At 38.4% G+C, this 27,676-nt stretch overlaps 1 protein-coding gene across 3 annotated transcripts; it reads left to right on the forward strand.

Annotated features, from left to right (window-relative positions):
* The first annotated feature begins 1,873 nt into the window (after positions 1–1,873).
* WTAP (WT1 associated protein) lies at positions 1,874–27,448 on the forward strand. 3 transcript variants are annotated; one of them, XR_003534867.1, is made up of 9 exons: positions 1,874–2,113; positions 6,255–6,292; positions 6,377–6,432; positions 11,700–11,758; positions 13,460–13,587; positions 19,288–19,466; positions 19,678–20,022; positions 24,205–24,359; positions 26,225–26,724. XR_003534867.1 is itself a non-coding variant. In XM_027687197.1 (8 exons), exons 2-8 carry the CDS (start codon positions 6,263–6,265, stop codon positions 26,806–26,808), a joined length of 1,191 nt encoding a protein of 396 aa, XP_027542998.1. In that variant the 5' UTR covers positions 1,884–2,113; positions 6,255–6,262; the 3' UTR covers positions 26,809–27,448. The 3 variants fall into 3 exon arrangements, 2 of the variants coding, with proteins under 2 accessions (XP_027542998.1, XP_027543008.1); XM_027687197.1 differs by lacking the exon at positions 19,678–20,022 and having other exon boundaries at positions 1,884–2,113; positions 26,225–27,448; XM_027687207.1 differs by lacking the exon at positions 19,678–20,022 and having other exon boundaries at positions 1,884–2,066; positions 26,225–27,448.
* The last annotated feature ends 228 nt before the right edge of the window (positions 27,449–27,676 follow it).

The following is a 27,676-nucleotide window of genomic DNA, read 5'->3' on the forward strand; positions in this document are numbered from 1 at the left end:
GATGTCCCTCGCTGCCTGCCTCTTTCTCAGCTAGCATATTTCCCACAAATGTAATCTACACATATAAAGATAAATTTAAAATAACTACGTGTTGACAAGGGGTAAAAAATGCAGGAATATTTTTTACATGCTCGTGAAGACAAACAATGGTAGAAGGTTTACCATGCCACACCTTACAGTGTATCTGAGCTAGGCCTTTATCTGTACTACTAAAAAGACACAAAGGAGGCCTGGGTTCTGAATTTAACAAAAAGTAGTTAATCTCCAGACAAAATATTGGGAAATCTTCTGTTTAAATCACCACTAATACAGAGAAAATGTTGGGTAATTTATAGACAAAATAGAAATATACAGAATAGAAGCAGCCCCCGAGTGTATATCTCCATCTACTTTATGTGGAAAAAGTTTTAATTTTTTGTCCTGCATGGCTTATATGCATTTTTAGCATTGTAATGCTTACATCTGTGCTCGAGGAAATCAAGCCAGTTTGCTACATTACTGTTCATATTAAAGCCTACTCTAATATTTCAGCGCCTCTTCCATGCCACCATATCTTGTGATGGTTCCATCTGTTAATTGGCATCTTGAATGGTTGAAACAAGTATCTGCAAGGAAAGCAGATGCAGGAGCATCTAGGTTGGAAGGCACTCATACGGATCATTGAGTCCAACTCTTAAGTGAATGGCCCATGGAAGGAACGACCTCACAACCTTGGTGTTATTAGTGCTGTGCTCTAACTAACTGAGCTAATCTCAGTTGACAGAAAACACTGTGCAGTAATCACAGGTTATCTTTTTTGACTTTAAAAATGAGGTAAGACTTCAAAGAAGTTTATTCAGGTCCTTTTTCCTTATGATCACCTTACCTGGGGTAGCCATGTCAAATCACATGTAGCATGACTTGGGTTTCTAAATGTTTCAAATTCTCACTGAAATATCTGTGTATTCATACACGCACACACATATCTAGTTGCCAGGACACGTGCATTGGATTCTATGCTGTAGTGAATAAATTCTCTCTGCTACCAGTAACAGTCAGGAGAAATTCCTGGAGCAGCGATGTAGCAAGTGACAATCAATTTCACCTGCGCAACCCAGGTGACAAACTAATTTAGCCTGCAGCAGCTTTACGACTTTGCCAGCAAGAGGGAAGAGTATTTACGTGTCCTAATAGCATTGCTTGAGAAATCATGGATAATATGTAAGAAGGGTAAACTTTAAAATCGATTTTAAAGTAGCAGCTCAGTGCTAGACTGAAGTGAAGGGCGAACACTGTGCTGTATTGCTTATTATTCCCAAATGCGGAGACTGATGTTTAATTTCTTTGGAAGCAGCTGGAATTGAAGTCCTTTATCTATCATTAACGACTGACGACACTGGCCCGCCCCGGCAGTCAGACCGAGAAGCCCGGCGCCCATCTTGCAAGTTATAAACTGCTACGCGCAGTTTTCCCTCCCAGAGATCCCATCTTCTCTACCAGCCTTCCGGGAAGGCGCCAAGCGACTTTCCCAGGAGACACCGGGGTCCCGCGCCCCTCAGCCGGTTTGGCGGGCGGGGGGCGCCGCTCGCTCCGTCCCGCCGGGGAGCAGCGCCCCCCGCCGGCAGGAGGCCGCGCGGCACCCTCAGGCTGGCGTAGGGACACGGGCGCTGCGCCTCCTGCTCGGCTTAGAGGCTTTACATCGGCGCTCAGACACCCCGCGGGGCCCGCCACAGTGGCGGCGCTTCCCGGCGGGGCGGGCGACGATTCCCCACGGGAGGGATGGGACGGGGTGTCCGCGCCAGAACCCGGCACCGCTGCGGCGTCTCTCGCCTCCGCCGCCCCACGTTGGGTGCGCGCGCAGCCGCCGCCCGCGGGGCGGGGCGGGCGCTCATTTCCTCCCTGGGCGCCATTTTGTAGCGCAGAGAACCCGCAAATAAAGAGCGGGCGGGAGCGGCGCAAGGGGAAGCCCGGGCGGAGGGGCCCGGCGGTACCGGCTGTGGAGCGGCAGCGCCCGCGCAGCTGGTGGCGGCAGGCGCGGAGGCGGCGGCGTTTCGCCCCCCCTTGATGTGAGGAGGAGCGCGGCCCAGGCAAGCGGCGTGCGGGGGGCGCGGGGCCTCCGCGCCGCGGGCGGGAGGTGAGTGGCCGCGCGAGCGCTCCGCCCCGGCCGGCCGGCCGGACAGACCGAGCACCCCGCGGTCCTGTAGTGCCGAACTCCCGGCGGCGCCTCCGTCCCTCACCCCGAGCACGGGGGGGAGGAGCGGAAGCATTTAGAGCCATTTTGTGTGAGGCCTGGAGCCCGGCCTGGCTGCGCGGCCGGCATCCTCCTCCCGCCCTGCCCTCGGCAGCCGCCGCGTCTCCCGGCCGCGGGAGACACGCTTGTCGCGTCCCTCGTCGGAGGCGAGCTAGGGCGGCGGGGCGGGCCCTGCGTGCGCTGGGGGGCGGTGGCAGCTGGGTCTGTCAGACACCTGCGGCTGCGCCCCACGAGGGGGGGAGGCGGGACCCCCGCGGCTGCCGAGGCTGACCAGTGTGAGGGTTGACCAGTCAGTGTTGCTGTGAAACTTTCCTTTTTAAACGTAAAAAGGGAAAGACAGAAGGAGGGTCTTGTGAAGGGCCACGAAGATAATTAGGGGGTCTAGAGCGCCTGTCTTATGAGGAGAGACTGGGGGAGCTGGGCCTGTTTAGTGTAGAGAAGACTGAGAGGGGATCTTATTAATACATATAAGTATTTGTTAGGCGGGTGTCAAGAGAACGGTGCCAGACTCCTCAGTGGTGGTCAGAGACAGGACAAGGAGCAATGACCGTAAACTAAGAAAAACAAGAAACTCTGCCTCAACAAGAGGAAGAACTTTACATTAAGTGTGGCAGAGCACCGGAACAGGCTGCGCACGGTGGTCATGGAGTCTCCCTCTGTAGAGACATTCAAAGCTCCCTTGGATATGTTCCTGTGTCACCTGCTGTAGGTGATCCTGCCTTGGCAGGAGGATTGGACTAGATGATCTAGAGGTCTCTTCCAACCCTAATAATTCTGGAAATTCTGTGTGGTATCTATATGTATACACACATTGGGAGCTGGGAGCCCATCCTGAGGATTTCCCCTCGGGAGTCTTTTTTCATGTTGTTTAAATAACTTACAGTTACTTCAGGTATAACTAGTAAAGCATCATACCTGATGTTATTCAATTGCTTTTATTCACTAGTTTTTTTTTAAAATCTTCAAATTCCATGTTTTCTAAATGTTGTAGGAAAAGGTGTGCGGGCTCCTACCATAGTTCCTAAAATTAAAATGCCCTTTCTTCATTTCACATCTTTGTATTGAAACTGCCATAAAAGCCTAAAACATTATGAGATTTCCTAAAAATTCTGTTAGCGTCCATGACAATGTTACTGTGTTACTGTTTTAAGCATGGAGTATGGTTTTATGTTGCTGGTTGCCAGGAGCAGATATGCAGAAGGAGTGATGTGTGGCAGCCACCATTTCTGCAAAATCATGAAAGTGCTTAGTTAGGAAAGTACAGTTAAGCTGTTCATAATATAAATCACAAAATATAATCGTGTTAATTCCAGTCAGTTATGCAAGAATGTTGTTTATGTTCGTTCTTTTTATTGTAGAAAGTAGCACTTCACACTCTTGCAAGATTTCTGATCTTGGTAGGAGAGAGATCATCTCATTTAGAAGAGAGCTGAGTGATGAGAAGCACCTCTTGATGCACAGTGCTTGAAAAGTTACTGTATTAAATTCAAAGAATTAACATTTCAGTTGCAGTGTTGTTGTCTGTAGCATATAAATTCACCTGTTTATTAACAGAAAACTAAGGCAAATCACTGTGAAAATTGCTGTAGTCAGCCTGATACTCTTAATGTGTCTGAAAAACACTGAACGCAGTGATAGCAGTATGTAGCAGTAATAAATGTGTAAGCCTGTGGGAAGTTACTCTAGGTGCCCAAAAAGCTGGAGAGTAGTGAGGTAAAATTCATATGTACAGAAAGAGCACTAAGTGTTTATTTGTAGATATTATCAACCTGAGTTTTCAAAAATAACCTATAGAATATTTCTTGCTAGTGTATTATTTTTTAGTGTGTAGTTCTATCACTGTGAATAATGACAGGTAGCAGGAAGGCAGTAACTTCTGTAATGTGGTGGACAGTAACTTCAGTCTTCACTTTCGTGCTCTTGTCTGAAAGCAAGCAATGGCTTTGTAAATGATGATGTGCTGGGCATAGAGGTTAGAGTAGCCTGGTCTGGTGCTGCTGTGGAGAAAGGGGTGCTGGAATTTTGTGTGAGGTCTGGAGATATGAGGTAGACTACCTGTAGATGGAGCGTCAGTCTCTGATTTCTTGCAGTCCTGACTGTGACAGTAATAAAGTCTTTATAAAATTGCTGTATGCTGCAAAAGAGTTCACAAGCCAAGTCTTTGGGGAAACTCACCTTTTTTACTATTTGTGTGCTTCTGGTACTTTTTTGAGGAACACACATAATCTTTAATATTTAATATTAATATTTAATAAATTTTGAGGAACACCTGACATAATCTATGCACAGTTTAAGCAGTGTTAGCTGTAGTTGTGTGGAACAGCTGAAAAACACGTTTCTCTCTGTCAAGAACTTAACACTTGCCAAGATCTTCAAGACTACTTCCAAACTACGAAGGAGTTAAAGATTCTAAATAACTTTAGGGATTGCCTAGAGGTAGGCAATCTAAATACAGGGGTCACAAATGTTCCCTCTGTGATCTCAAGTTACTCTGCATGAGCTGGGCACTGGCAATTTCTATCAATAGTCTCTTATGCTTTTATTTGATACTTAAGGTTGCGTTTTTGGTAAAACAGTCTCAAATAAGGACCTGCATCCAGAACTTCAAGCAAAATGCTTGAGTAACTTCTTGGGTGTGGGAGGGAAGGGGGCTAGAGGGGGGGAAACTCCTTAGTGTAGGGAAGCATTTAAGTGCCTGTGTGTTACTAAGCCCAGCAACAGGAAGCTGCCATTCATAAGTGAGATGCTTCTACTGAATGTTTTCTTTACGTGGGTTCTAATGTCAGTATTTATTACAGGAAGGGAGTGTGTGTTGGTTGTTTTGTTTGTTGTTAACCAGGGCCTTGTTTGGTAGGGTTCTGTGTAGCTGTCTATGGTTAATGTAGGTTCAAGACACTTTACTTCACTGGCGTGTATTTGCATATCTTACCAACAATTTTAGGATTTGTCCTAGGATTTGGAGAAGTTAAATTAGTTCATTGGGTGTCATTGTGAAAATACCATGGTAATCTGTAAAAATCCTTGAGAAAATAAAATATTTACTACTTAAGAGCATTGTTTCTTTGAAGTTGTGTTCACAACCAAGGAGTTGACATGTCCTTTCTCTGGTATATGTGCATTGTAGCAGCTTTACAAGCATGTTGACTCTTAATATTACATGCAACTTTTCTGTTGTAAAGCATATTGCAAAGATACATGCCTCTAGCAAACCTTGCGTTTGTTGTTCCATTTATGCTTATAAGATCTGCAAACTCAGAATTTTTTATGTATCATAGTTGTAGAAAATACTATGTATAGTATTATCCTTTTGAGATAAGGAAGCATGTCCTGTAACTCAGGGCAGTGCGAATAATTAACCTAGCACAATGCAGTCCTATTGTGCTACATATGCACGAGGGGAATTGAATTTGATGTTGTATCCAAACCATTACTTTATATCTTACTTTTCCTGAAAATATTCACATGGGTTTTAAAATAACAATACTTCCTGTTTATTAGAATCTTAAAAGTAAGAGAATAAGTTCTTGAAAGAACATGTTGCTTTGACATAACTCAAACAGTAGTGGTAATGTTCACAAATAATTCTTTTTTTTTTCCAGAGAGGTTCTGAAGTATATAGTATAAATTGCTTTCCTCAGACCCTGATTATCCTTTACTTTGTAAAATATGTTAAATAGGTGTAGACACATATGAAATGTCTGTTTGATACAAAGTTGCATGGTTTTGCTTAGTTAAATAGGAAGAATTGATTACTGATTGGCAATTTAGGCATAAATAGAAATTTTTGGTCAACTTTTAGAGAAAATGGATTTGACTTGTTTATATCTAGATTACAGCAGCAAACTTGTGTTGGTTGTACTCTGGCTCTGTGGAACGCTCTGTGTGGAACAAATATTTCAGTAGTCTAATAGTGCAAATAAAAAAATATAAGGCTAGGAGTACAAGCTTCTGACTTGCTCAGTGTTTCTTGTACACTAGGAACTACACTAAATAAAACTCCTTTTTTTTTTTTCTCTCCCTTCAGAGTTCACAATGACGAATGAAGAACCTCTCCCAAAGAAGGTATGTTTTAAAATTACTTGTGACTTCACCCTCCCAGGTAATCATGACAGGTTGATAAGTTGTGCTTTTCTTTTTACTTCACAGGTTCGCCTTAGTGAAGCAGATTTTAAGGTTTTACCTAGAGATGAGCTTATCCTAAGGTAAAGTAAAAAGTGTGGTTTTCATCTTAACATTTTAGTGAATTTCTAGTGGAAGATGTGTGAATTTACTTTCAGGGTTTTTTTAGCATCCTTGTTCTGAAAAACTGTTTTATCCATTTCATGATGCATCTCTTCTGTAAAGTTCTCATCTCAAATATTTTTATTTGTAATTTGGGAGGGAACCCTTTTTCCAAAGAGACAGAATTCCTGAATGATATTTTGTAATACATGAATAGGAGTGGTTTTTTCTTCACCTGTAACAATAGAAGATACGATTGCTTACATTCCTTGCTAGATAGGAAGTTATTTTCAACATATTTCAGAAAAATGTCAACTTCTTATTCCTACAATATGTTTTACGTTTTATTAGTCCATGCAGTCATCTTCTCAGCATGTTCAGACATTAGTAGTAAAATGTTTAAATTAAGTTTTCATTACCTAGAACTTGCATAAGGAAGAGCCTGGCCATCTTTTTCACCTTTTAGAAAGGGATGGGTCACCATGGAAACAGTAATAGGCAATCCTGTTGCACAGACCACCTGCTTAAAGAAACCGACCCAAGCCACTGTCTCTGTATGCCTGAATTTCCTAATTGGGAAACAAGGAGCTGGCTAAACTAGGCATCCACGGGTCATCTGTTTGTCTGCTGGAGTAGTTTGTGCATTTTGGTAAATTTTAGTTCTTGGCTTTTTGTACATTGTAAGTTGTTAGCATTATTAGGGTCTCGAGGTAAATTTTGCTGTTTCATAGAACAAAGACTAAATTGTGTAGAAACCTGGAGATATATGTGCAACACTTAATGTATGTGATGATCAGCTGCTCTCCCTCCTGTCTGAGTAAACTATCCTGCCAGATACTTTTGGGGTGACAGTTCTTTCTAGGGAGTAAACATAATCTGGCTCCTTATGTTTAAAACTGGTTTCTGGCTTCCTCTGAGTATGTAGTCTTCTGGGTAATAAGGAATAATATATTTAAGCAGTAAGGAAAAATGCTGCTTTGATGTTAAGTGGTTTTGGCCTTGTGATCCTTTGCATAGAAGTTTCTGTGCTCAAGATTATCTCTGGAAATAGCGAACTCCTAAGCCTCTAAAGCTGTGCCCTTACTTCCAGCTATAAAATTCCTGTCAAAGTACCAAAGCATAGATTCTGTGCCACCTGTTTTCTGACTGATTAGTGTGAAAACAAAAAAAGGCTTCCTATTGTAATCAGTTTCTGTAACTTGCAATGATTAGTTGCAACTGTAGAAGAGATGAATTTCCAGCATATATTCAAGTGAGGATGTGATGGGATACACCTAAGGAGGTAAAGTATATTAGCAGCTAACCTGTGTTAACAAAGAGACTGAAGGGAATTTGCCAATAACAGCTATGTCGCTATTGAATCATATTCTTAGTGTGTAGAAAAAGTAACTTATACTCTCAAAAAGGACAGTTGATGGATGTAAAGAGAATGACTGTTCACTATACTCAGAAGAGGAAATTTAAATGCTGTTTTGGCTGTGTCTGCTTTATTACTGTGAGTGTTTTGAGCAGTTCTCCGAATATTGTTCTTGTTTGTATGGGATGCATATTATGGATTTATAGCAAGTTCACCTCTAATTGTGATTTCACATAAAAATAGCAGTTATTACACTAACTGCTGGCTTCATTTGTAGGTTGGAATAAAATATTATTACTATTATACATCTGTTTTAATCAATGATGTCTCAACTACTTTGAGACATGGAAAAGCATGTGTTAACTGCTAGATTGTCTTAAGATTTGGAATATGTTTTTTGGTCTATGCTTTGGTGAGGCAGATGCTTTCTAAGATGGATATGTGTCATCACCTTTTGGTCTTTCAGGTTGCAGCAGTATCGTTATACAATTGCAGTGATAAAACATATATGTGGAAAAGATTAATTTTTTTTGTCAGTTTCTGTGCTATGAATCCCAATTTCACTGTTCTTTTCCATAAAGTACATAGTTTAGGTTTGCTCATTTTAACTTTTGTTGAGTAAACATGAGCAGGATCGACACAAAGCCTTTAGATCTGGTCTCTTAAATTTCTGCTTGTCTCATGACTTGTTGCTGTGAACTCATCTTCATCTTTCCCCTCTTTAAGGCAGTAGTTACTTAGCTTGACTGTGTAGGAGCTTCTGAGAGAAAGAAGAGCCAGGAACACTGTAACAAAATACTATGGCTTAGCTAAAAATCTGATCAGTATTGCCCTGATCATTTAGCCTAGTGATTAGTTGGAAAGACACTGAAGCACCCTGATTTACACAAGCAGTTCTGAGGAAATGCAGTGCTTTTACTGAGCTTCAGTGAACATGGACTTAGAGCCAGTCACTCTTGGAACAGCCTAGGTGCACTGCTGTGTGTGCCTTACCCTCAAGTGCATTTTTATTGTGAACCCCAAACATCAGCACAAAAAATGCGTGCTTCAAGAAAAAGACTCCATTGCTTCAAATTACCTCTATAAAGTCTGCTTAATATTTTTAGAGAAGGAATGGAATTAAGTAACCGACATAATGCTGCTTCAGTTACCTTCCAGTCTTTATGAGACTGTAACACATTGAATGTTAATCAGATTCAAGACTGTCCTCCCAGTTCCGTGTACAGCTGTCTTTGTTCTTCAGTGCCTTTCCAAGTAGCAGTTTTGAAGCTCATCTGATTGGCAATATTAAACCATCAGATTACTGACATAAACTACTAAATAGATCAAGAAGCCAATATTGAGTGGAAATCAAAATGACTGGAGTAAAAAGCTGCCTTTTAGTCTTAACAGAGAAGAAGGAATAAGGAGGTAAGAGTTAAACGTTAGGAGTTAACTGGGTCGGAGCACTGAGAATACTGTCAATGATCCTCAATATCTTTTTTTTTTTTTTTTAAACTACTTGTTCTATGGTAGTTCCTTATTTCCCTTTTTGTTTTCATTGGTGTTAATTTCAGAAGGTTCAACTTTGTAACTTCAGCTTTCCTAAGATCAGAGTTCTACTTTCCTACTGCTGTAAACAAGAGGAAACAATCAGTGAAATAAGCTGGAAAGACTGTGTTTAGAAAAAAACTTTATTAAAGGCACTGAAAGGCACAAGAAAAGATGGAAAGAAATTGTTGGTCACTGTAACAGCAGTTTAATGAAGCAAAAGCAAAGGCTGCACATGGAAGCCAAGGGAAAAACCAAGATTGATTCTCTACTTGGCAGGCAGTGTCTGGCCACTTCCTGGGAAGTAGGGCTTTACACACACTGCCCCATAGCAGACATCATGTGGGGAATATCACTTTCGTCTGTTTGGATCTGGCTCTTGTTCCCTCTGAGGATCTTGCCCATCCCCAGCCTACTGGTGAGGGGGGAGTGTTGGAGAAACAGCCCTGATGATTTTTGAGCACTTGTCAGCAGTGGCCAAAACACAGGTGTGTTACCAGCACCTTGATAGCTACCAATGCAAAGCACAGTGCTATGAGGGCTGCTTTAGGGAAAATTAACTCCATCTCAGCCAGACCCAATAGAAGTTGCTTGAACTGCAAGTCTTCACCAGGTTTTTGACAAAAAGCTGTGTCTGAAGGGTTACGTTTTCTAGAAGAATCGGCAGGCATATGACTTAAAATCCCTATGTGACCTAGTGCCATTTGGGTTTTCTTTTCTAGGAGTTTGGTTCTTGCCTAAATACTAGCAGTTGTTGAGAGGTGACTTAGAGGTATTATTTCCAGCATTCTTGGTGACCATAGGCTATGTGATTTGTTTGTGGGTGGTTATTTGGGTTTTTTTTTTTTTTTCTTCAGGTAGGGGTCTGTCATGTCTACTTGACTTGTGTTTCAGGTTTCACTTGCTCTTTTTATCTCTCCTGTTATGAGAGTGTGGGTGTGTCACGATTTTAAGAGAATTATTGTTTTTGAGTTGTGAAGTGTAACTTAGAAGTCAAGTAATCCTGTATATTTGAGGACCAGCTGTTTTATTGCCTACAATTCTTTCATGCAGAATTCTGTTATTTCTTTCTGGCTTTGGTGTTTAGTAGACCTTTTCAGTTTTACTTTTGGGGGATTGAAATCTTCTAAACTAACACAGAACTTTTAGTGGTCAAATAGTGAAAAGTCTTAGAGCAGAGAGATAAGTTAGAGGTTTAAGTAGAAATACAGCTGCTCTCTTTTACAGAGCTTAAGAGAGTTAATTAATGCTGTTTTTGTGTTCAGCTGAAGAGATGCAAAATTTTGTTGTTGCTTGAAGGAAAAGATCTTGTGCTTCCTTTTGCTTTTTCCAGTGATGTGATCTCAGTTGCTGTTACAGATCTGATGCTTTTTAGAGCCTTCAATGAGCTGTTTGAATTCACTAAACGGTCAAAAATTACCTAGAGTTAGATTTTGCAGTTTCAATTCAGATAGTGGTGTAGATTACAGAGTTAAAATAGAGCAGTTGTGATGAGTTTGGCAGAAAATAGGTGTTAGGGAGAAAGGGTAGGTGGGAGGAGGGAACAGAAATCTTTAGTGGTGAGCTGTTGGATGAATCTTCTTCATGATGTGGAATTGTATCATCATGAGGAACAGACATAGTTTGGTGCAGAGTACTGTTTTAAAAACAAAACAAAAAAAATCCCAAAACCCTACCCTGTGAACTTTGTTCATATGGCATTTCATGCTAAACTTCACTGTAGACTTTATTTGCTACTGATTTAATGGTTTGTATCAAAAGCAGTGCTTTTAAGTGTGGTGTTTTCTGACTGTGGATGAATTGCCTAAATAATGTACCTTCAAAGAGGTTGGTCTGGTTGATGAATATAATCAGAGAATGGTCTTGATTTGAACAAGCTGATATAACTACTTAACCTAGACTGCCATTTCTAGTGTATTATAATACGCTTCTGCTTGTCTTGTTCGCTTGGTAACAGACTTAAATTTTGTATTTGTATCACAGTTTCTGTTACAGAATTTTGTTTGAATTGTTCTGCTGTGAGAATGAGATGCATATTGGCTACATTACAAAGATAACAATTAGTGTTTGATCCCAATGTTTGTCTAAAATATTACAGTAATTTTTAAGATGTCAATTTTAAGTGTTGTAATGCACAGCTACCTTTTAATTCTTTTAAGATGCAAAGTGGATTTAACTATTTTCACAATATAAAGCCCCTTTTTTAAAACTGGAATTGTCTCTTCTGCAACTGTGTCATTCCCTCTTGACGTTTTCTGATTATGGTATCAATGTATATTCTGGAAGCTTAGGAATGAGATGCCTTGATTTAATAAACTGAGCTTTAGAAAACACTTCTTTTTCTGCTTATATCTGCAATAGGTGGAAACAGTATGAAGCATACGTGCAAGCTCTGGAGGGCAAATACACAGACCTTAACTGTAAGTTAGCCAAGTTTCAAAGTGGTACAAGTTATCTGAATGTTTGTATAAAGCAGAGCAGTCAAGTAATATCTGTGTTTTCTAAAATTGCTGGAAATAAGATGTAATAATCTATGATGTGAGTCACTTGTCAGAATAAAAGCCCCTGTTTTTTCTACTGTAAGTTTTCAGCCTCTCCCAACTTTCTCATCAACTTTTCTGTTGCAGATTTATCACAGCATCTAAAAAGTTTGGTTTTCTAGGATCCAGACTGCTGGGACAGGGACAGGCTTCAAAGCATAACCCCATAAATACACATCTTTTCAGAACTTTACCATGAGAAAGGAAACTTTATCTACTGAAATACTCCATGAATGTCTGTGCCTTTAGTAGTCTTACAGGATTGTAAGATTGGCAGGGGGAATAGTTTTAAGAGGTAAATGTCTAAAGTGAGTCCCCCAAGTAATGTTTGATCTGATTAGGCAAATCTGATTGTTGTTACATGGTAGCTAAAACTTGGTCTTTTGGAATAGTGGGAAAAATGTCCTATTCTGAAATGAGAAAATATGAATACATTCTAGGAGTGACTGAATAGCCAATCCTAAGTCACTTTTAAAAATTATGTTGGCAGCTGGAGATGGTGTATTTGCTGCTTTCCATTCACCTTTTCAGTCTAAATACTTAAAGACATAGTACCACTAAGTCCAAAGGGTATTTTCCTGTCAGTCCAAAGGGATGTCCTCTATTTTTGCTGTTATTACGTCCCTCTTTTACTGTTGTCCCGTAATGTTTGAGTTTTAGAGAGACTAAGATATAGTAAATGGAAGCAGTTGATTTCATTCACATCTCACTCTGCCTTAGATAAGTTGTTTCAATGTTCCCAGTTTCCTGATTTTTGGGGAACAATACAGGCCATAGTAATCAGTATTACTGAATTATCTGCAAAGAATTATTTAGAAATAATTGTCATGAAGCAAGTGTTCTTAGTTTCCATTTATAGCTGATAAATTAGTTTTTTTTTTCTAAATTATTCAAATTTTTCATTGTTTTATGCATGACAAGTAGCAGTGAATGTATACAGTTGGTATTGGGTTGCTTGCATGTGTTCTTGTTTGAGTAGTTTAGAAATGTGTTGCGTTCTCTCATATTTCATATATAAATTTTCATAAATGTTCATGGATCCAGAAGAATTTCAGTTGTGACTGAACTGCCATTCCTGAAGTTCTTGAATGTCTTACTGTTTGCTCATGGAGCGTGGAGTTTGAGGATTGCCCACAAACAGCACTGTCTTACAGACTGCAGATTGCTTTTTGCCAGAGTATATACTTCCCTCCTTCCCTACCCTGGCCTCACCTTTTCTTTTACATACCAGGGCGGTTTCAACTTCCCAAGTTTCAAATTGCAAATTGTAGTAATAGTTGGTTAAGCAAGCAGTTTAAAAGTTACTTCCTATAGAAACATGGAAGCATCTTCAAAATTTGAGTAAGTCTTAAGGAAAGACCAGAATATGGATTTAAAGCCCCCTGTTGTAAAGCTTTTATAATATTTAGTAATATTTTGATTTTTATTTATGCTTGTTATAGTTATGCCTTTTTCAGTCATGCTTGTTTGTGACTACTTCTGTTTATGAATTTGGTTTTTAGATTCTTTTAGCTGTCTTTTAAAAAAATTTTCATGAGAGGATACTATAAAACATGCTTTTTGTGTTGTTGCTTGTATTAGCTAATGATGTGACGGGGTTGAGAGAATCAGAAGAGAAGTTGAAACAGCAACAGCAAGAGTCTGCCCGAAGAGAAAATATTCTGGTGATGAGGCTGGCAACTAAGGAACAGGAGATGCAAGAGTGTACTGTAAGTATTTATAAAGGATAAGTGTATTTAGACAGTTGGAGGAATATCAGCTTTTGAGCAGTATCCATGTGCTGTGTTTTTTGTCTATCTGTAGCATCACACTTTCTGTGTTTAAAGAAATGGCAGGGCACTTAAGCTTTCATTGAATTAGTAAAGATCACTTCTTGAAGTTTGGGGTTTTTTTAATATTAGTTATTTCAGTTGATTTTCAGCAGCAGTTCCGATTGGAACGACTTTTATTTAAAACCAAGCTAGTTCTTACATGTGCCATGCTTGTTTTTTTCTAGCATTTATCAACTGTGCATGTGTACCAAAAATGTTACTTCTGACTGTCATTAGAGTCAGGAACAAATTAAAGCATAAGGATAAGATTGAGTTTACTGGGTTTCATTTGGGAGATTTTAGACTGATATTTACCTTGGATTTGGATAACAAGGTATTTGTAAGCCTTTGTATCTGTTTGGCTAGGTAGGTGAAAGAGTTACTGACTTTTCAGAGGAAGTTCTTTTGAAATTTGGCAGATTTGCTACATGGTTTCTAATGTTTGTTCTAAATAAATTTTTTTGTTGATCTTTGTTTCTCTTTCCCTTGTTTCTGGGTATTTTCTATGACTTTTTCTTCTGTATTTAGTTTTACTTTCTTGAAAATATCTTCTTTTGATCTGGGGTTTGGATTGCCTTCTTAACATTTTCATCTGCTGAACTGGGCAGTTCCTGAAAGAAGATTGTAAAAAGCTCCTTATTGCTAGTTCTTGTAACATACTCTTCAGAAGTTCTCTTACGAAAAATACAAGCTCTGTGCGAAACCAATAACTAGTATTGTAGTTCTCCTCTGGTTTTTCAAGCCTTCCTTTGTTTTTTCCACTGAAGATTTTCAGAGCTGTCAGGTGTAGTAGTGTGACACTTAACTCTGTACACAATATTTTCACTGCTCTTAAGACCATAAGATCATTTTAGTTCATAGAAAGTAGTGTTAAAAACAGAAAAAAAAAAGAGAGGATAAAGCAAGCTTACTTTGCAGTGGCAAAAAATTAATCACAGAATCACTGAGGGGTCTAGTCCAACCTGCCTGCTCAGAACAGGATCAGTTGGACCAGGTTACTAAGAAGCGTGCATAATTGGGTTTTGAGCATCTCCTAAAACTCTTGATCACACTCTCATGGTGAACTGTGCCAGTATTGATTGACTGACACAGCAAAATGTGTTTTCTTATGTTTAAGTGGAATTTCCTGTGTATCAGTTTGTGCCCATTGCTTTTGGTGGTCACTGCTGGCTCTGCCTTCTTTACTTCCCTGTCAAGTATTTATGCACATTGATAAGATCTGTCTGAGCCTTCTCTTCTCCAGGTTGAGCAGCCCTAACGCTCTCAGCCTCTGCTTGTATGTCACATGCTCTAACCCCTTAATCATCCTCAAGGCTCTATTGGCCTCACCCTAATATGTCTGTGTCTCTCTTGTACCGGGGAGCCCATATCTGTACGCCATACACCACATCTCACCAGTGCTGAGTGGAGAGGAAGGATCGCCTCCCTCGACCTGTTGGCAGCACTCCTCCTAATGCAGCCCAGGATGCTAATGAAGATCTGTTTTGGTACTATACTGCAACACCTAGTAGTAAGAGTACTATGTTGAACCTGCTTCTCTTGTTAGTCTTACTGATAAATTCTGCTATGCAGAACAGCAGTAATAACAGGGGTTTTTTTATTCTTTTGAATTCCTGAGCATATAGCTGGAACAATAAATATTTAAAAGTTTTTCACCAAAACCATATTTGTAGGTACTGTATTTACTTTTCTTTATTCCTGTTTTTAAAATAATGAGTTAAAAACTTCAAGTATTTAATGCTGTGAATTTTGACAAGATGATGAACACTATAGGGTTTTGACTGCACTTAGATGGTTAGATGTTTATAGCAGCATAGTCTTTCCAGAACATCTGTTCAGAAGAACTTCTGAAGAGCTTTTATTTTCAGTGTACTTTAACAAAGAACAAGGGGGTGGGGAGCAACCTACCAAAAAGAAGCAGAAGACGTACACATGCCCACACACTCATGTGGCTTACACTTTTCCAGGTATTGACTCGTGAATAACATCAAGAATGTAATCTCCATAGTGTATGGAGGTAGGAAAATGCATCCTTGAAGAAGAGGCATAAAAGCTGTAAGGGAGACATTGGCACCTGTAGGTGTTTTCAAGTTTAAATGCACATAGTTTCAAGATGGTCAGAAGGACTGCTTGACTTCGTATTACTAGAGAGTATTTTCTCAGGAAAGTGACAGTAGAAAAATAAATAATGTTGGATGAGATGCAAAGCTAAGCTACGTTGCTAAATCATTTAATAAACAAAAACTATTCACCATATGACATTATTTGACATGTCTAATTTTTAATCCGTAGAATAACTTTATTTTTGACAAGGTTATTGTTACTTGAGGGAAAGGCCTTAGCCCCCTTCCAGGCTTTACTGCACAGTTATTGTAGGTCAATAAGCAGATGGACATTTGGAAATACTTGCTACTCAAATAGGTTTTCCATGGAACAGATAACAGTGAGTGGAACTTACTGTGGGTGCAATTGGACTGTAGCACCTAGATAGTCATTACTCTTGTGGTTTAGATTACAACTCTGCTTTTATTCTTCTTCTGTGCTTTCTTTCCTCCTATTCCTTCCTTATAAGGATATATAGTTGTACTTGCTTAGATTGCTTACAATTTCTGCTAGGCACCTGTGTTCTGTTTTGTTAACTTCTTCATGTCAGAGAGTCTGTACTTTGTGGCTATCTTTGGATGATTTCAGCTGAAAGGATGCAACTGTTTTCAAGAATGTGTGAGAACAAGAGGGATTGAAAATGTTATTGTCTGTCTTAACAAAAAGAGATAAAAATCCACCCAAACAAAACCCCACACAGCCTGATGTCCTCTAAATAGACTACTTTCAGTGTTCTCCTGCCTTGGGTTAGAACAGAGAGAAAACTGATACCAAGGGTTTTTTTCTGTTTGTGAAAATTATCTCTACTTGTCCACCTGCTGGGCTTTTGAAAAATACCAGCTAGTGTGCGCTTTCATGTTTGGGAATATGAACAGTCAGTAGGCATTTCAGGTTCAGAGTGGGCATCCCCTGGGGTCTGGCATTGGACATGACTATTCCTGTATATTCAGCTGTAGCCTGAAGTTGGTCCTGACTGCAGGCAAACTGTCCTGTTCCCTAACCCTTACCACCTGGAATATCACTGGGAGGTGATTCGTACCAGAAAGTGGTTAGAGGGAGCAAGAATGTGAGGTTTGGGCTGGCTAAGCAGGAAGATGAATGGAATTAGGGAATAGGCAGAAGAGGAAGAGATTTGGGCTTGCTTTGGGAGCAGGTCATATTGGGAGGAGGTTGCTACATCTCCAGGGGTGAAAAGTTTGACAGGTGAGAACTCTGGAGTTAGAACTGGACAAAGCACTTGTGGATACATGGAGAAAATTTGAGTTGGAAAAGCTGGAGTAATAAATGGTCTTTAAGTCTGGGGAGGGAACAAGCAAGGGTTGTTCAGCTTAAGTAAGTTCTTTCTACATGACTGTTTTAGGAATGATAGTTGAGGTGGAACCCATGCAAGTGCTATCTGCTGGGTACAGGAGTGTGAGCTGGGGAGACCCCAGTGAGACTGTCAAATAACTGACATTGGACAGCATCAGCTGGGTCCTTGAGTGTTTTAGTGCATTTCTGGCATGAGAGCAGTGGCAGCAATTCTGTGTGCTATCAGTCCAAGAAATCTTTTTTAGTTCTTAGGCTGGCAGTGGAAGAGGGAGGAATCTGGGCCTACATAAGACAAGGAACATGGCTTTTTTCCCCCCTCAGTGATTCCTGTCTAAAACCAGGTTGAGAATGATGTTGCTGTATCATAATTATATTTCTGAAATGTATTGCCAGTGAAGTTGTCTTTGTGTGTAGCTGTTTCACCCTCTACTAGCTCTAGCCATGCAAAGAATTGACAGGTTGTTGAAATACTTCAGTAGTGGAAGAATCAGAAAACTGATTGACTGGATAGAAAAGATACATCAATAACAATAAATAAAATAGATATTTATTGAGTGAGCAACATACTGTGCATTCAGTGAGGCAAAGGACCAGTGGGGATAAAATGCCATCCAGTAAATGTTAGAATAACCTTAATTTGGACTACCTATTTCTATGCAATGTTTGTAGGTGGGTTCTTGAGTGCTTTATTTCTTGGAAATATTTATATGCAGTGCTTCATTCCCCTTATATTTCTTTTTAGGCACATAAAAGTTTGTCTATTTAAAGTATGATTTCAGTTTTTGTAAGTAGCTAAATGTTTTTATTTTCATATCACATTAATGTGTCAATGGAAATACTTCAGTTATTTCAGTACCTTTGAAATCACTTACTTGAAGTAAAATTGAAGAATTGTTGCTACTTAACAATATATAAATTAAAACATATTATCCTCAATCTAGAAGTGACTGAGGTTGCTACTGCACATTGAATGTAAATAGGATTTTTTGTGCTTCACTGTTGCTGCGTAAAGACCCTGTAACAGAGTAACTGTATATACAGGGAAATGATTAAACTGACAGTGCTTTTGGCTGTGCTGTGTGCCGCAAGTAAAGCCAAGTGTGGAGGGATGCTCTTGCCCTTTACTGTTCGTCAGTGAAAATCTGTTGCTGTCAAGTCTGGTTGCAAGACTGCATGAAGCAGGAGGCAAACCATGTGACTTTCAATTAATGTTATTTAACATCTTTAAGTAACTTTGAGGTGAACTTTGTTCACCTCTTGCTGATGAAAAATATGTGTGATTTAGGGAGCATAATAAATTAACTTTAAGGATTAACACTCTGTGTAGACTGCTGTGATACTGGTGATTAGCTGGGTTCTAAACATTTGCTGTTTAATACAATTTAAGAGAAGCCTCTTGGGAATAAAATTTAAGAAAGTTTCAAAACAAGTTAATCCTATTTTAATACATAAAAGTTTTGACTAATAAATGCTATATTTAAAAGAAAACCTCGTAGTTACTGCTTCTGAAATTTTGAGTATTTTAAGTTTTCTGGGTTCTAAATATTATAAAATTGTGGATCTTTTGGGTTATGGTTGTTGCAAGAGAATAAAACCTAACCAAAAACTGTTTTAATTGTTGTTAATATTTCTAAGTCACTTTGTTTAAAAATACAAAATCTTGCATCATAAGTGACTATTGCATTTGCAAAAAAACTTAGAAGTTTGTAAAATCCTTTTTATTATTTGCTTAAAATTTTAGCTGTAATGTTCCTTAATAATTTTCACTGAACAGAAATGGAAATTAGCTCTCTCTTTTAAGCGGATAATTCTTTCCATATGCTTTTTGTCCCCTCAAAAGAGTGCAGGCAGATAGAAAAGAAAGGGAGCATTCTAATGCTTCAGCTATTACTTTAACAAATGTAAATTGACATACAGAAAATAATCTGTGCTGTAGAGGGGAATCTGCCTTGGAAGGTTAAGCTTGGCAGGTGGTGGGATGGGGTATTGGGTGAATATATACATTGATAGGGTACAAGTGCACAAAAGTAATTTTTGTCTTGCAGTTCTCAGGTTACAGTGTTGAGAGAAGGCAAGCTACCTTGACATTATCTTTGGAGTAACTATTTTTATTTGCATCTAAGTGACTTTCAGTTTTTATTTAATATTGTATGAATAATAGTCTTTTTTTCTTGTTTTATGCAGAATCAGATTCAGTACCTCAAGCAAGTCCAACAGCCTAGCGTTGCCCAACTGCGATCAACAATGGTGGACCCAGCCATCAACTTGTTTTTCCTAAAAATGAAAGGTGAACTGGAACAGACTAAAGACAAACTGGAACAAGCCCAAAATGAACTGAGTGCCTGGAAATTTACGCCTGATAGGTAAACAAAACAAATACTCCCCAGTCAAGACTTCCCTGACAGTCCCACTACGAGAATGCTATGGTGGGACAGCCAAGTACTCGTTTCCACACCAAGACTCAGACGTTTTGAGGCAAAGGCCACATTCTTATACTGTCCAGCTTGTAATGCTTAATGTAAAACTTACCAGATGAACCTTGTGTTTCAGCTTTTTTCTCCCCCTTTGCTTCAGAGGCCTGACAGCGTCGGACTGTTCTGAAGAAATGGCCATCTTCGAAAAAAATCTTTTCTAGAACATGTAGACGTTTGCAAAATTGTTCTATTTGAAGAAAATAGAGGGAGAAACAGAAGTCTAAAGTCTGTGGCACACTGTGTCTACAGACAGTTTGGAGGAGAGAGAACCTAGAGATCATAAATCATGAATTGAACATGTAAAATTCCCGTAAAATGTAGAAGTGGAATATGCTTCGCTCTTAACCTTGAGCCTAGTGACTTAGAGACACTGTAAGTCAGTTTTGCCAATAAGACTGTGGACTTCCTGCTTGTTCACTGAACTGCTGGGTCAAAACTCGATGAGGTGAATTTTGCATTAAAGAGTTTACTTGCTAACCAATTTTGAATAGCCACGAGAGTGCTATTTGATATCACAACAGTGATATGTACACATTTGACTGTTTAGCCTTTGGGCTCTCTAGCACCTGATGCAGCTTTAAGTCACTGTTGCTAAATAATGAACTGTTTTCTGGATGGTTGGTTAATACTGTGGATGCCTCAAAATTAGGATTGTACGAAAATGTACGTTCCATCTAATTGCAGGTTTTAAATTGTTGGAAGTAATATATATTTGGTCACAACTAGCATGTGTAAAAAAACCTGGTTGTGATAAGGATTTCACTGCATGTTTTCATGCAGAAATGAGATTTTTTCAATCTTCCATACTAAGAACTGATCTCAAATGCTCAATACAGAAGGCACATGATGGCAACTGTCTTCAGTGTTGGTGGGATGCTTTTATTCCGTTGTACATCTGGGGTTTTTTTGTATTGCGCTTCTATATAAATTGTGCCTTGAAATAGTTGTAATTTATAGTTCAAGGAACACTGGTTATACTGTTGTATTGTGAAACTTCTGGGATGAACGAGAATTGAACAGGTTGTTATTTCTGCATTGTCTCGTTCTCTGAAAACAAAGTCAGTATTTTAACAAACCAAAAAAAAACTTAAATGCATGCATTTTCCTTGGTGGAATCAGTGAAGGAGTCTTTGCTACTCTATTGATGCCTCTGTTCTGTTGTCCCAAGTTACTTGTAAGTAGCAATCTGGGACAGTGCATGTCTGAGGTGTGTAAAGCAAAATGTAGATTTGGTGTAGCATTTGTGTGTTTGGTTTTTTTCCTTAGAAAATAGAGTTCTTTTTAGGAATCTGAGGTTTTGATTTTTTTAAAACAGTTTGGCAATATTTTATGACTCAGTCTGATCGTAGAAAATTCAGTTTTAAAGTTAAAAAAAAAAGACATCCAGTTGTCACAGAAGGTGATGTATTCTAACTGTTTTGATGATTTTTATTAAGATGCCATTACATAATTTTCACTCAGAAGTATCTTTAACTGTTTGTCCTTCATTGACTAATATGAGATCAAAGTGAAGTATACTTATGCAGGCTTGTTTTTTTTTGCATGAGTAATGACTTAACAGCAAAAGAAAAATCTACACAAAAATTTTACCATTTTAAAAGTGATACATCTGGAATGATTTTGCTATAGCAGTATCTAAGATTTTAATGATCTAGCACCAAAACAGAGGTAAGACTTACATTAAGAAATTGTTGACGTGTTACCAAGCCATTTGTAAAGCTCACTGTGTGTTGAAAGAGGCATGCCATGCAGATAGCTTGTTTAACTTGGAGTTCAGAAAATTATTTAATACATTTAGGTACAGATTGGGTGTTTTCTTAAGTCCTCAGGCTCTAAATATGTGTTTACAACTGAGGAGAGACAAGTAACTTGCCACTTCCTTTCAAACTAAAGTATCAAAAGAAAATGTTATTTCTGTAGCTGTAACATACCCTAATTTGCATAATATAATTTTAAGTCAGTGGTGTGAATGTTCGTAATTTATACATGCAGTAGCTGGAATATAGAAAATTAGCTATTTCCTGGTAAATAATTGAGGCTGTCTTTGTTAACTGGGTTAAGATTTTGCTGGGGTTTTTTTCTGGAAAGGTAAAGAAATTTTACTCAGGTAAAATACTTGGAGGTTTTTTCATTCTCTTTGCATCTTGCCTCCCTCCTTAATTGTTTTAATTGTCCACCCTTAAATACAGCTTCTCTTAATTCATGGCATTTGATCTAGTTTTTGGTCCTATTTAGCTCCTAACTGAAGCTCTTGGTGTGAGTAACATGTTATAACTGCAGCCCTAAGTGGAGTTATTTCTGGACCTTAACTGTAGATAAGGCAGTGAAGCATAATCATTGCTGGTGTCTGGAGGGGAAAATAAAAGGGCATGTAATCAAAGGAATGGCTATGCTAAGCCATTTCAACCATCATTAAACAGTATACACTTGGAACAAAAATTAGTAGAAAAGTCATTTGCAGTAAACCTAGTACAACAAACTCTAGTCTTCTGATATTTAACCGCTTACATTCTTACAGGTTTTGTTGCATGTATGTTCAAGAGGATTTGTGAAAACAATGCTGAACTTAGTTTTACAGCTAATAGGATTTATTTTAATAGTTGTTGGATTTTGTGTTCTTGAATGTGTTGTTGTTTTTGTAAATTGCAAGGGGAGGTTACTTGCTGCCCTACTAGTTCAGAACATCTGGAAAAATTTTGATGGGGAGAAATAGCATTATAGGTAACTATGCAAATTTCTATACAGGTAATAAATATTTTACATTTTGGCAGGAGTTAACGTGAAGAAATTAATGGGATTCTAAAATTGTCCCAATTCCGAGGAAACTGGTACTTGCTAATTCTACAGTTGGCGTTGGTTTGTGAAGAGAAAAGCATTAAATGATTTAAGCATTGTAAACTTTTTCTACTTGTAGTAATGATGAATACAGTAACAGGAATTTGCAAATGGCTAAAAATCACGTCTGCCTAATAACTTTTGGGATCTGTCACATTGGTTATCTCCAAAGTGGTCCTGCTTTACACAGAATGAACATCTCTAAGGAAACTTGCATCTTAAGTGTGCGACTTGGACTGTATTAGGTCAGCACAATTTAAACTTCAAGGACCTGGCATTGGACATCACATCAAGAAAGAAAACAGGCTGCTGCCTTTAGCAGAGTTTCAGGCCTCCAGGACTTTACACAGCCAGATTCCTTCTGGAGCAGCCCATCTGAAAGATTTGGGAAAGTCAGTCGGAAAATGTTAAATGGGGCATAGTTGGCAGAGCTTAAAATTTGTCTAAGGCTTGAATGCTCAAAAGGTAGTTGATAAGGAAATTGTTTAAAGGTTTTTTGTTTGGGTATTTTGGTTGCAGGAGAGAACTGTGGCTGTGATTGTAGCAGAAGTTTCCTGTTCTACTTTTTTAATCCTCATTTTTTTTTTCAATACTTGTCACTTGTTTAAAAGCTAACAAACAAAAAGCTAAATGACCTTCTTGGTCTTGAAAAGTAATGCAAGTCTTGCCATTGAATTCACAATAAACCTGTTCAAGTTTGGGTGTTTTTTTGGCAGAGGTTACATTTCTGTAGAAAAGAGGACAGCTTAATTATGGTGCCGAGCCTATTAAAAGGAAAACTGAGGATGCTATCCTGACTTGGCAGACCAAGAGTCCTAAAGGACTTAAATTTTTTTCTTTTATGGAGTCAGCTGTATTGCCTATATATTAATTTGCATACTACTTCCTATAATGCTTTTACAATGTGATTTTTATAATGAAGATTAAAGATGTGTAATGTTACCAATTTGGTAAAGAAAATCTTGTCAGTTGAAAATAATTTTCCTGCTTGTTTCTCACTTCTTTCAGAAACTGAACATCCTAATGATCATTAATTATTAGTGAAATCTGTCAGTCTAAAGGAAGTAGATAAGTAATATACTCCTTCCTTAATGTCCTGCCAGTGTTTATCTACATTTTCACTCCTCACCATACAAGATGTACTTAAGAAATACTGACTATAGAAGTCATGAAACAGACTATGCATGTGACTGTCAAACATATAAGTTGAATTGAAAAATGGACATCTCATTTTTTAAATAAGAGTACCTGGACAGCATTTTAAAGAATGCTTAAGCTTCTTACAGAAAATTGGATGTCACTATGAAAAATTAACATGGGATTTATTATTTCCCCCAAGCAACTTTTTCTTCATTCAAGTTTAATTATTCAATTTTACTAGTACAATAAATTGGGAAGGTTTTTGCTTATGTAGTTTTTATGCAGTACTTGATCTTTTGAATTGCAAAGCACATCTTTAATCAAATATATAGGTCCATTGAGAATTGGCACATGGAAGATTGTGCATACTGATAATCCAGATGTTGGTATCAAAGAACAATATGCTTATTCATATTTTCAGTAATAAAACTTGCCTTCCACTTTATGGGACAGCGGCAGAAGATCTACTGGCGTTGGAACAGCATGTGGTAACTATAGGGAGACTTTCTGCTATGACAATTATGTTGACGCATAATGTTCCTTGAATTGTGACATGCAGAAATTGCATCTCCTTTTTGTCTGTAACTGTGATTGAGGAAGATTACTGAAGGTTTTGTATTCATTTTGTGATAGATGGCTCTTTCCTTTGCAGCCAAACAGGGAAAAAGTTAATGGCGAAGTGTCGAATGCTTATCCAGGAGAATCAAGAGCTTGGAAGGCAGCTGTCCCAAGGACGTATTGCACAGCTTGAGGCAGAGTTGGCTTTACAGAAGAAATATAGTGAGGAACTTAAAAGCAGTCAGGATGGTAAGGGATTTTTTTAAAGAAAATGGAAGTTGCCTTGCACTTCTGGTAGTTTAATTTCCTGATTATACACATAATGTAAAACCATCTTTGCTGGAATGAAATGGCAATATCAAGTAAAATAGGACAACTGTAAGTCTTCACTGGTAGTCTTAATTAAAAACAAACAAACCAAATGCTTAACTTTGGGGGAACTGGTGGGATTTGCAGTCCGGTAATGCAGCCTTTGAAATTGAGATTTTTGTACTTTAGGTCTTGCCATTTAATAGGAAGTGTGTAGACTGCACCCATTATTGGTGAATTGGCAGGATGAAAGCTGTTAACAATACATGAAGCCTAAGCATGCACTGAGAACAGAAAGCTTCTTGTTAACTCTGACTCATTTTGAATTTGTTTTAAAAAATCAACAACTTTCTAACAATGCCTGAGAATATGAAAAATAGACTTTTTTTTTCCTTAAGTAACTTAGATGAATGAAAATAACTTATTGTGTTCACAGTCCAAATTTTACAACACTGTACATCTAAATTGAAATTGCCTTTCAACTCTGACCTCTTGTATAAATTAAATGGAGGGGAAAATGCAAGTTTAAAAAGTATTCAGTCTTGAGTTCTGCATGGTATCGGTGGTTCTTAACAGAATGTTAGAGTAGGTTATGTGAAGTTTTAAGATACGACCTATTTAGACATCACATAAACCTGAATATCTTTGCTTGTTTTACATCTGAAATCTGTAAGATAGCATAGACTTGATTTGACATCAGATGTAAGTCTGAGAAATCCTGTAAAAGGATATTTCTTCCCCTGATCATATTTTCATATTTTTGACAAAGTAGTACTATAAAATAACTAGAATCAATAAGGTAAATGATTCTGTAATGTCATTTTGTTTGAATAGTTACCCTTTTGCTTTGTAACTACTATTTTGATAGTGTACTTTAACAGAATTTATCATGTAATTGAAGCAACTGTAGCCATTCTTTAAAGACTTCTCTTGAATAAAGTAGTCTCTAGAACTGAGAAGTGTTCTTGAGCCCCTATTGCCTCTTCCCGTATGAGTCAAGATGACAATAATCCTGCAAGAACAGTTTTCCAAATGATTGTTTTCCATAGCAGCAAGATCACCTTAATTTTATGAATTTTTACAATATTAAGCAGTTTGCACTTTATTTGCTCTGTCAAATTGATGGTGCAGTTGAATGGAAGACTAAGGGAGTTAGTGTTTCTTGTACTGTTTTGAGGTCAGATTCATTTTGCTCCAGAATGGAGTTCTAATTGTAAAAACTGTTTTCTGGTACAGAAATATTAAAACACCCAGGAGAATTAATTAACAGCCTAGTTGGTAAGAAAGTCTTTTTGTGCCTTGTCTTGAAGAATTTAAAGGATTAAACAGAGTAAGAGCTGAAACTTCCTTTAAATATGACGGGAACTTTTTTTTTGTTACTGAATAAGCTTTTGCAATTATTTGCAAATAATACGCAGTTATTCAGATCTGTTATATCTGGATATGGTTCATGGTCCTTCTTTTACAGTATTTCCACTAAGGTTTTATACTTGAGTAAGAGTAGACATACTAGGATCTATTTGTGAAATATTTATTATTGGAATTGAGCTTTTTTTCCATATATCTTCTTACCCAGAAATTAATTTTTTCTTACGTATTTGGAATAGCAGTATAAAAAATAAGTAGATATGACAAGTAAGCATTTTCTCCTTCAGAGGCAGAGTATCAAAACCAGTGCATACTTGATGGCTGAAAAATAGTTTGTTGAAAAAATTTCAGCATAAAATGTTGAGTTATGGGATTTTAATTTCTTGTCCATATATGGGCTATTAAGTGTTTGCAACAAATGTGTTTTCTTTACATAGAATTGAATGACTTCATCATCCAACTTGATGAGGAGGTAGAGGGTATGCAGAGTACCATTCTAGTTCTTCAGCAGCAGTTGAAGGAGACTCGCCAGCAGTTGTCACAGTATCAGCAGCAGCAGTCCCAGGTCTCCAACCCAGGTACCAGCAGGACTCCATCTTCTGAGCCTACAGACCAGGGAGAGGCTGTGGGTAAAGACTGCAGCCGCCTGGCAAACGGACCAAGCAATGGTAGCTCCTCCCATCAGCGGACGTCTGGGCCTGGATTTTATAGGGAGGGTAGCGGCACAGAAGATGACTTCACAGCTTCTCCAGGGAATGGTAATAAGCTGTCCAACCACTCTGAAGATAGAACTGGTAGAGGAAGTGGTAGCTACATAAACCAGCTCAGTACTGGGTATGAAAGTGTAGACTCTCCCACTGGCAGTGAAAACTCTCTCACTCACCACTCAAATGACACAGACTCCAATCATGATCCTCAAGAGGAGAAAACAGTGAGCATGAAAGGTAACAGAACTGTGGGTTCTCGTCATGTCCAGAATGGTTTGGACTCCAGTGTAAATGTGCAGGGTTCAGTTTTGTAACATTTTTCTGCAAAATTTTTATACAGTGTCATGAAACTGGGAGAGGATACTGTCCAGAAGCCGTTTAAATTAGTGCATACTTGTCACAATTTTGCCTTTTCGTGGGTTTCTTTTTGCTTCAATACCTCTGCCACTTTGGAAATTTTAACAGTTAATTACGTTGAATGTTGCTAAAAGGACGTTTGTGTAGCTCAAGTTATTTTTATATGAGTTAATGTGAAGTTGAAATGGAAATTATTTCCATAAAGTATAACATAAATGATGTCTGTACAAATCTGTGTATATCTAGAACCTGTGCTGTGTAAGGGCATTCTTACTCATACTGTTATACTTACACCACCTTCAAGATTTGTCATAATAGCTGTGGGTTTATGACTGCCAAGTTTGCCCAGTACAGTAGTTTTATCACTAAAAAGAAGGACTTACTGAAGGAGTCCTGTAGTAGTTTCAGTGTTAATTACAGTTTTTCCCACCATACATCTGTGCATTTTCTCCTTAGGTGACCGAATGTTTATTAATTGTGTGCATAGTTACTCAGTTTTTAAGAACTGTTGTATCCTGTTGATGCATATTGCTCTGTGACTCCGATATTATCTTACCTGTACTGACCAAACCTAAATAAAAACTTTTAATAATGTAATTTCCGCATTGTTCTGCATTGGCTTACATGTCTTATTTGTATGCAGTGTATTTATAGTACTTTTTTTAAAAATTTGTTTCTGTGTCAATCTGGTCTCATACAGCATATGCCAAATACACAAAGTTACAGGTGTGTACTAATACTAATTTCAGGACAGCCTGATAGTGCTTGTCCTTATTGGCAGAAAAAGGGAGTGGGGGAAAGGAGAAAGCTGTGTTTATTAAGGAT

This window comes from Neopelma chrysocephalum, unplaced genomic scaffold (assembly GCF_003984885.1).
Source record: "Neopelma chrysocephalum unplaced genomic scaffold, ASM398488v2 Primary Assembly neopelma1_23, whole genome shotgun sequence".
Taxonomy (NCBI): Eukaryota; Metazoa; Chordata; class Aves; order Passeriformes; family Pipridae; genus Neopelma; species Neopelma chrysocephalum.

Bases quoted from the DNA above. Each gene is read 5' to 3' on its own strand.
- WTAP (XM_027687197.1), top strand. From the start codon at position 6,263: ATGACGAATGAAGAACCTCTCCCAAAGAAG. The intron at 13,588-19,287 runs GTAAGTATTTAT...TGTTTTATGCAG, and splicing joins AGGAGATGCAAGAGTGTACT to AATCAGATTCAGTACCTCAA. The intron at 24,360-26,224 runs GTAAGGGATTTT...TTCTTTACATAG, and splicing joins ACTTAAAAGCAGTCAGGATG to AATTGAATGACTTCATCATC.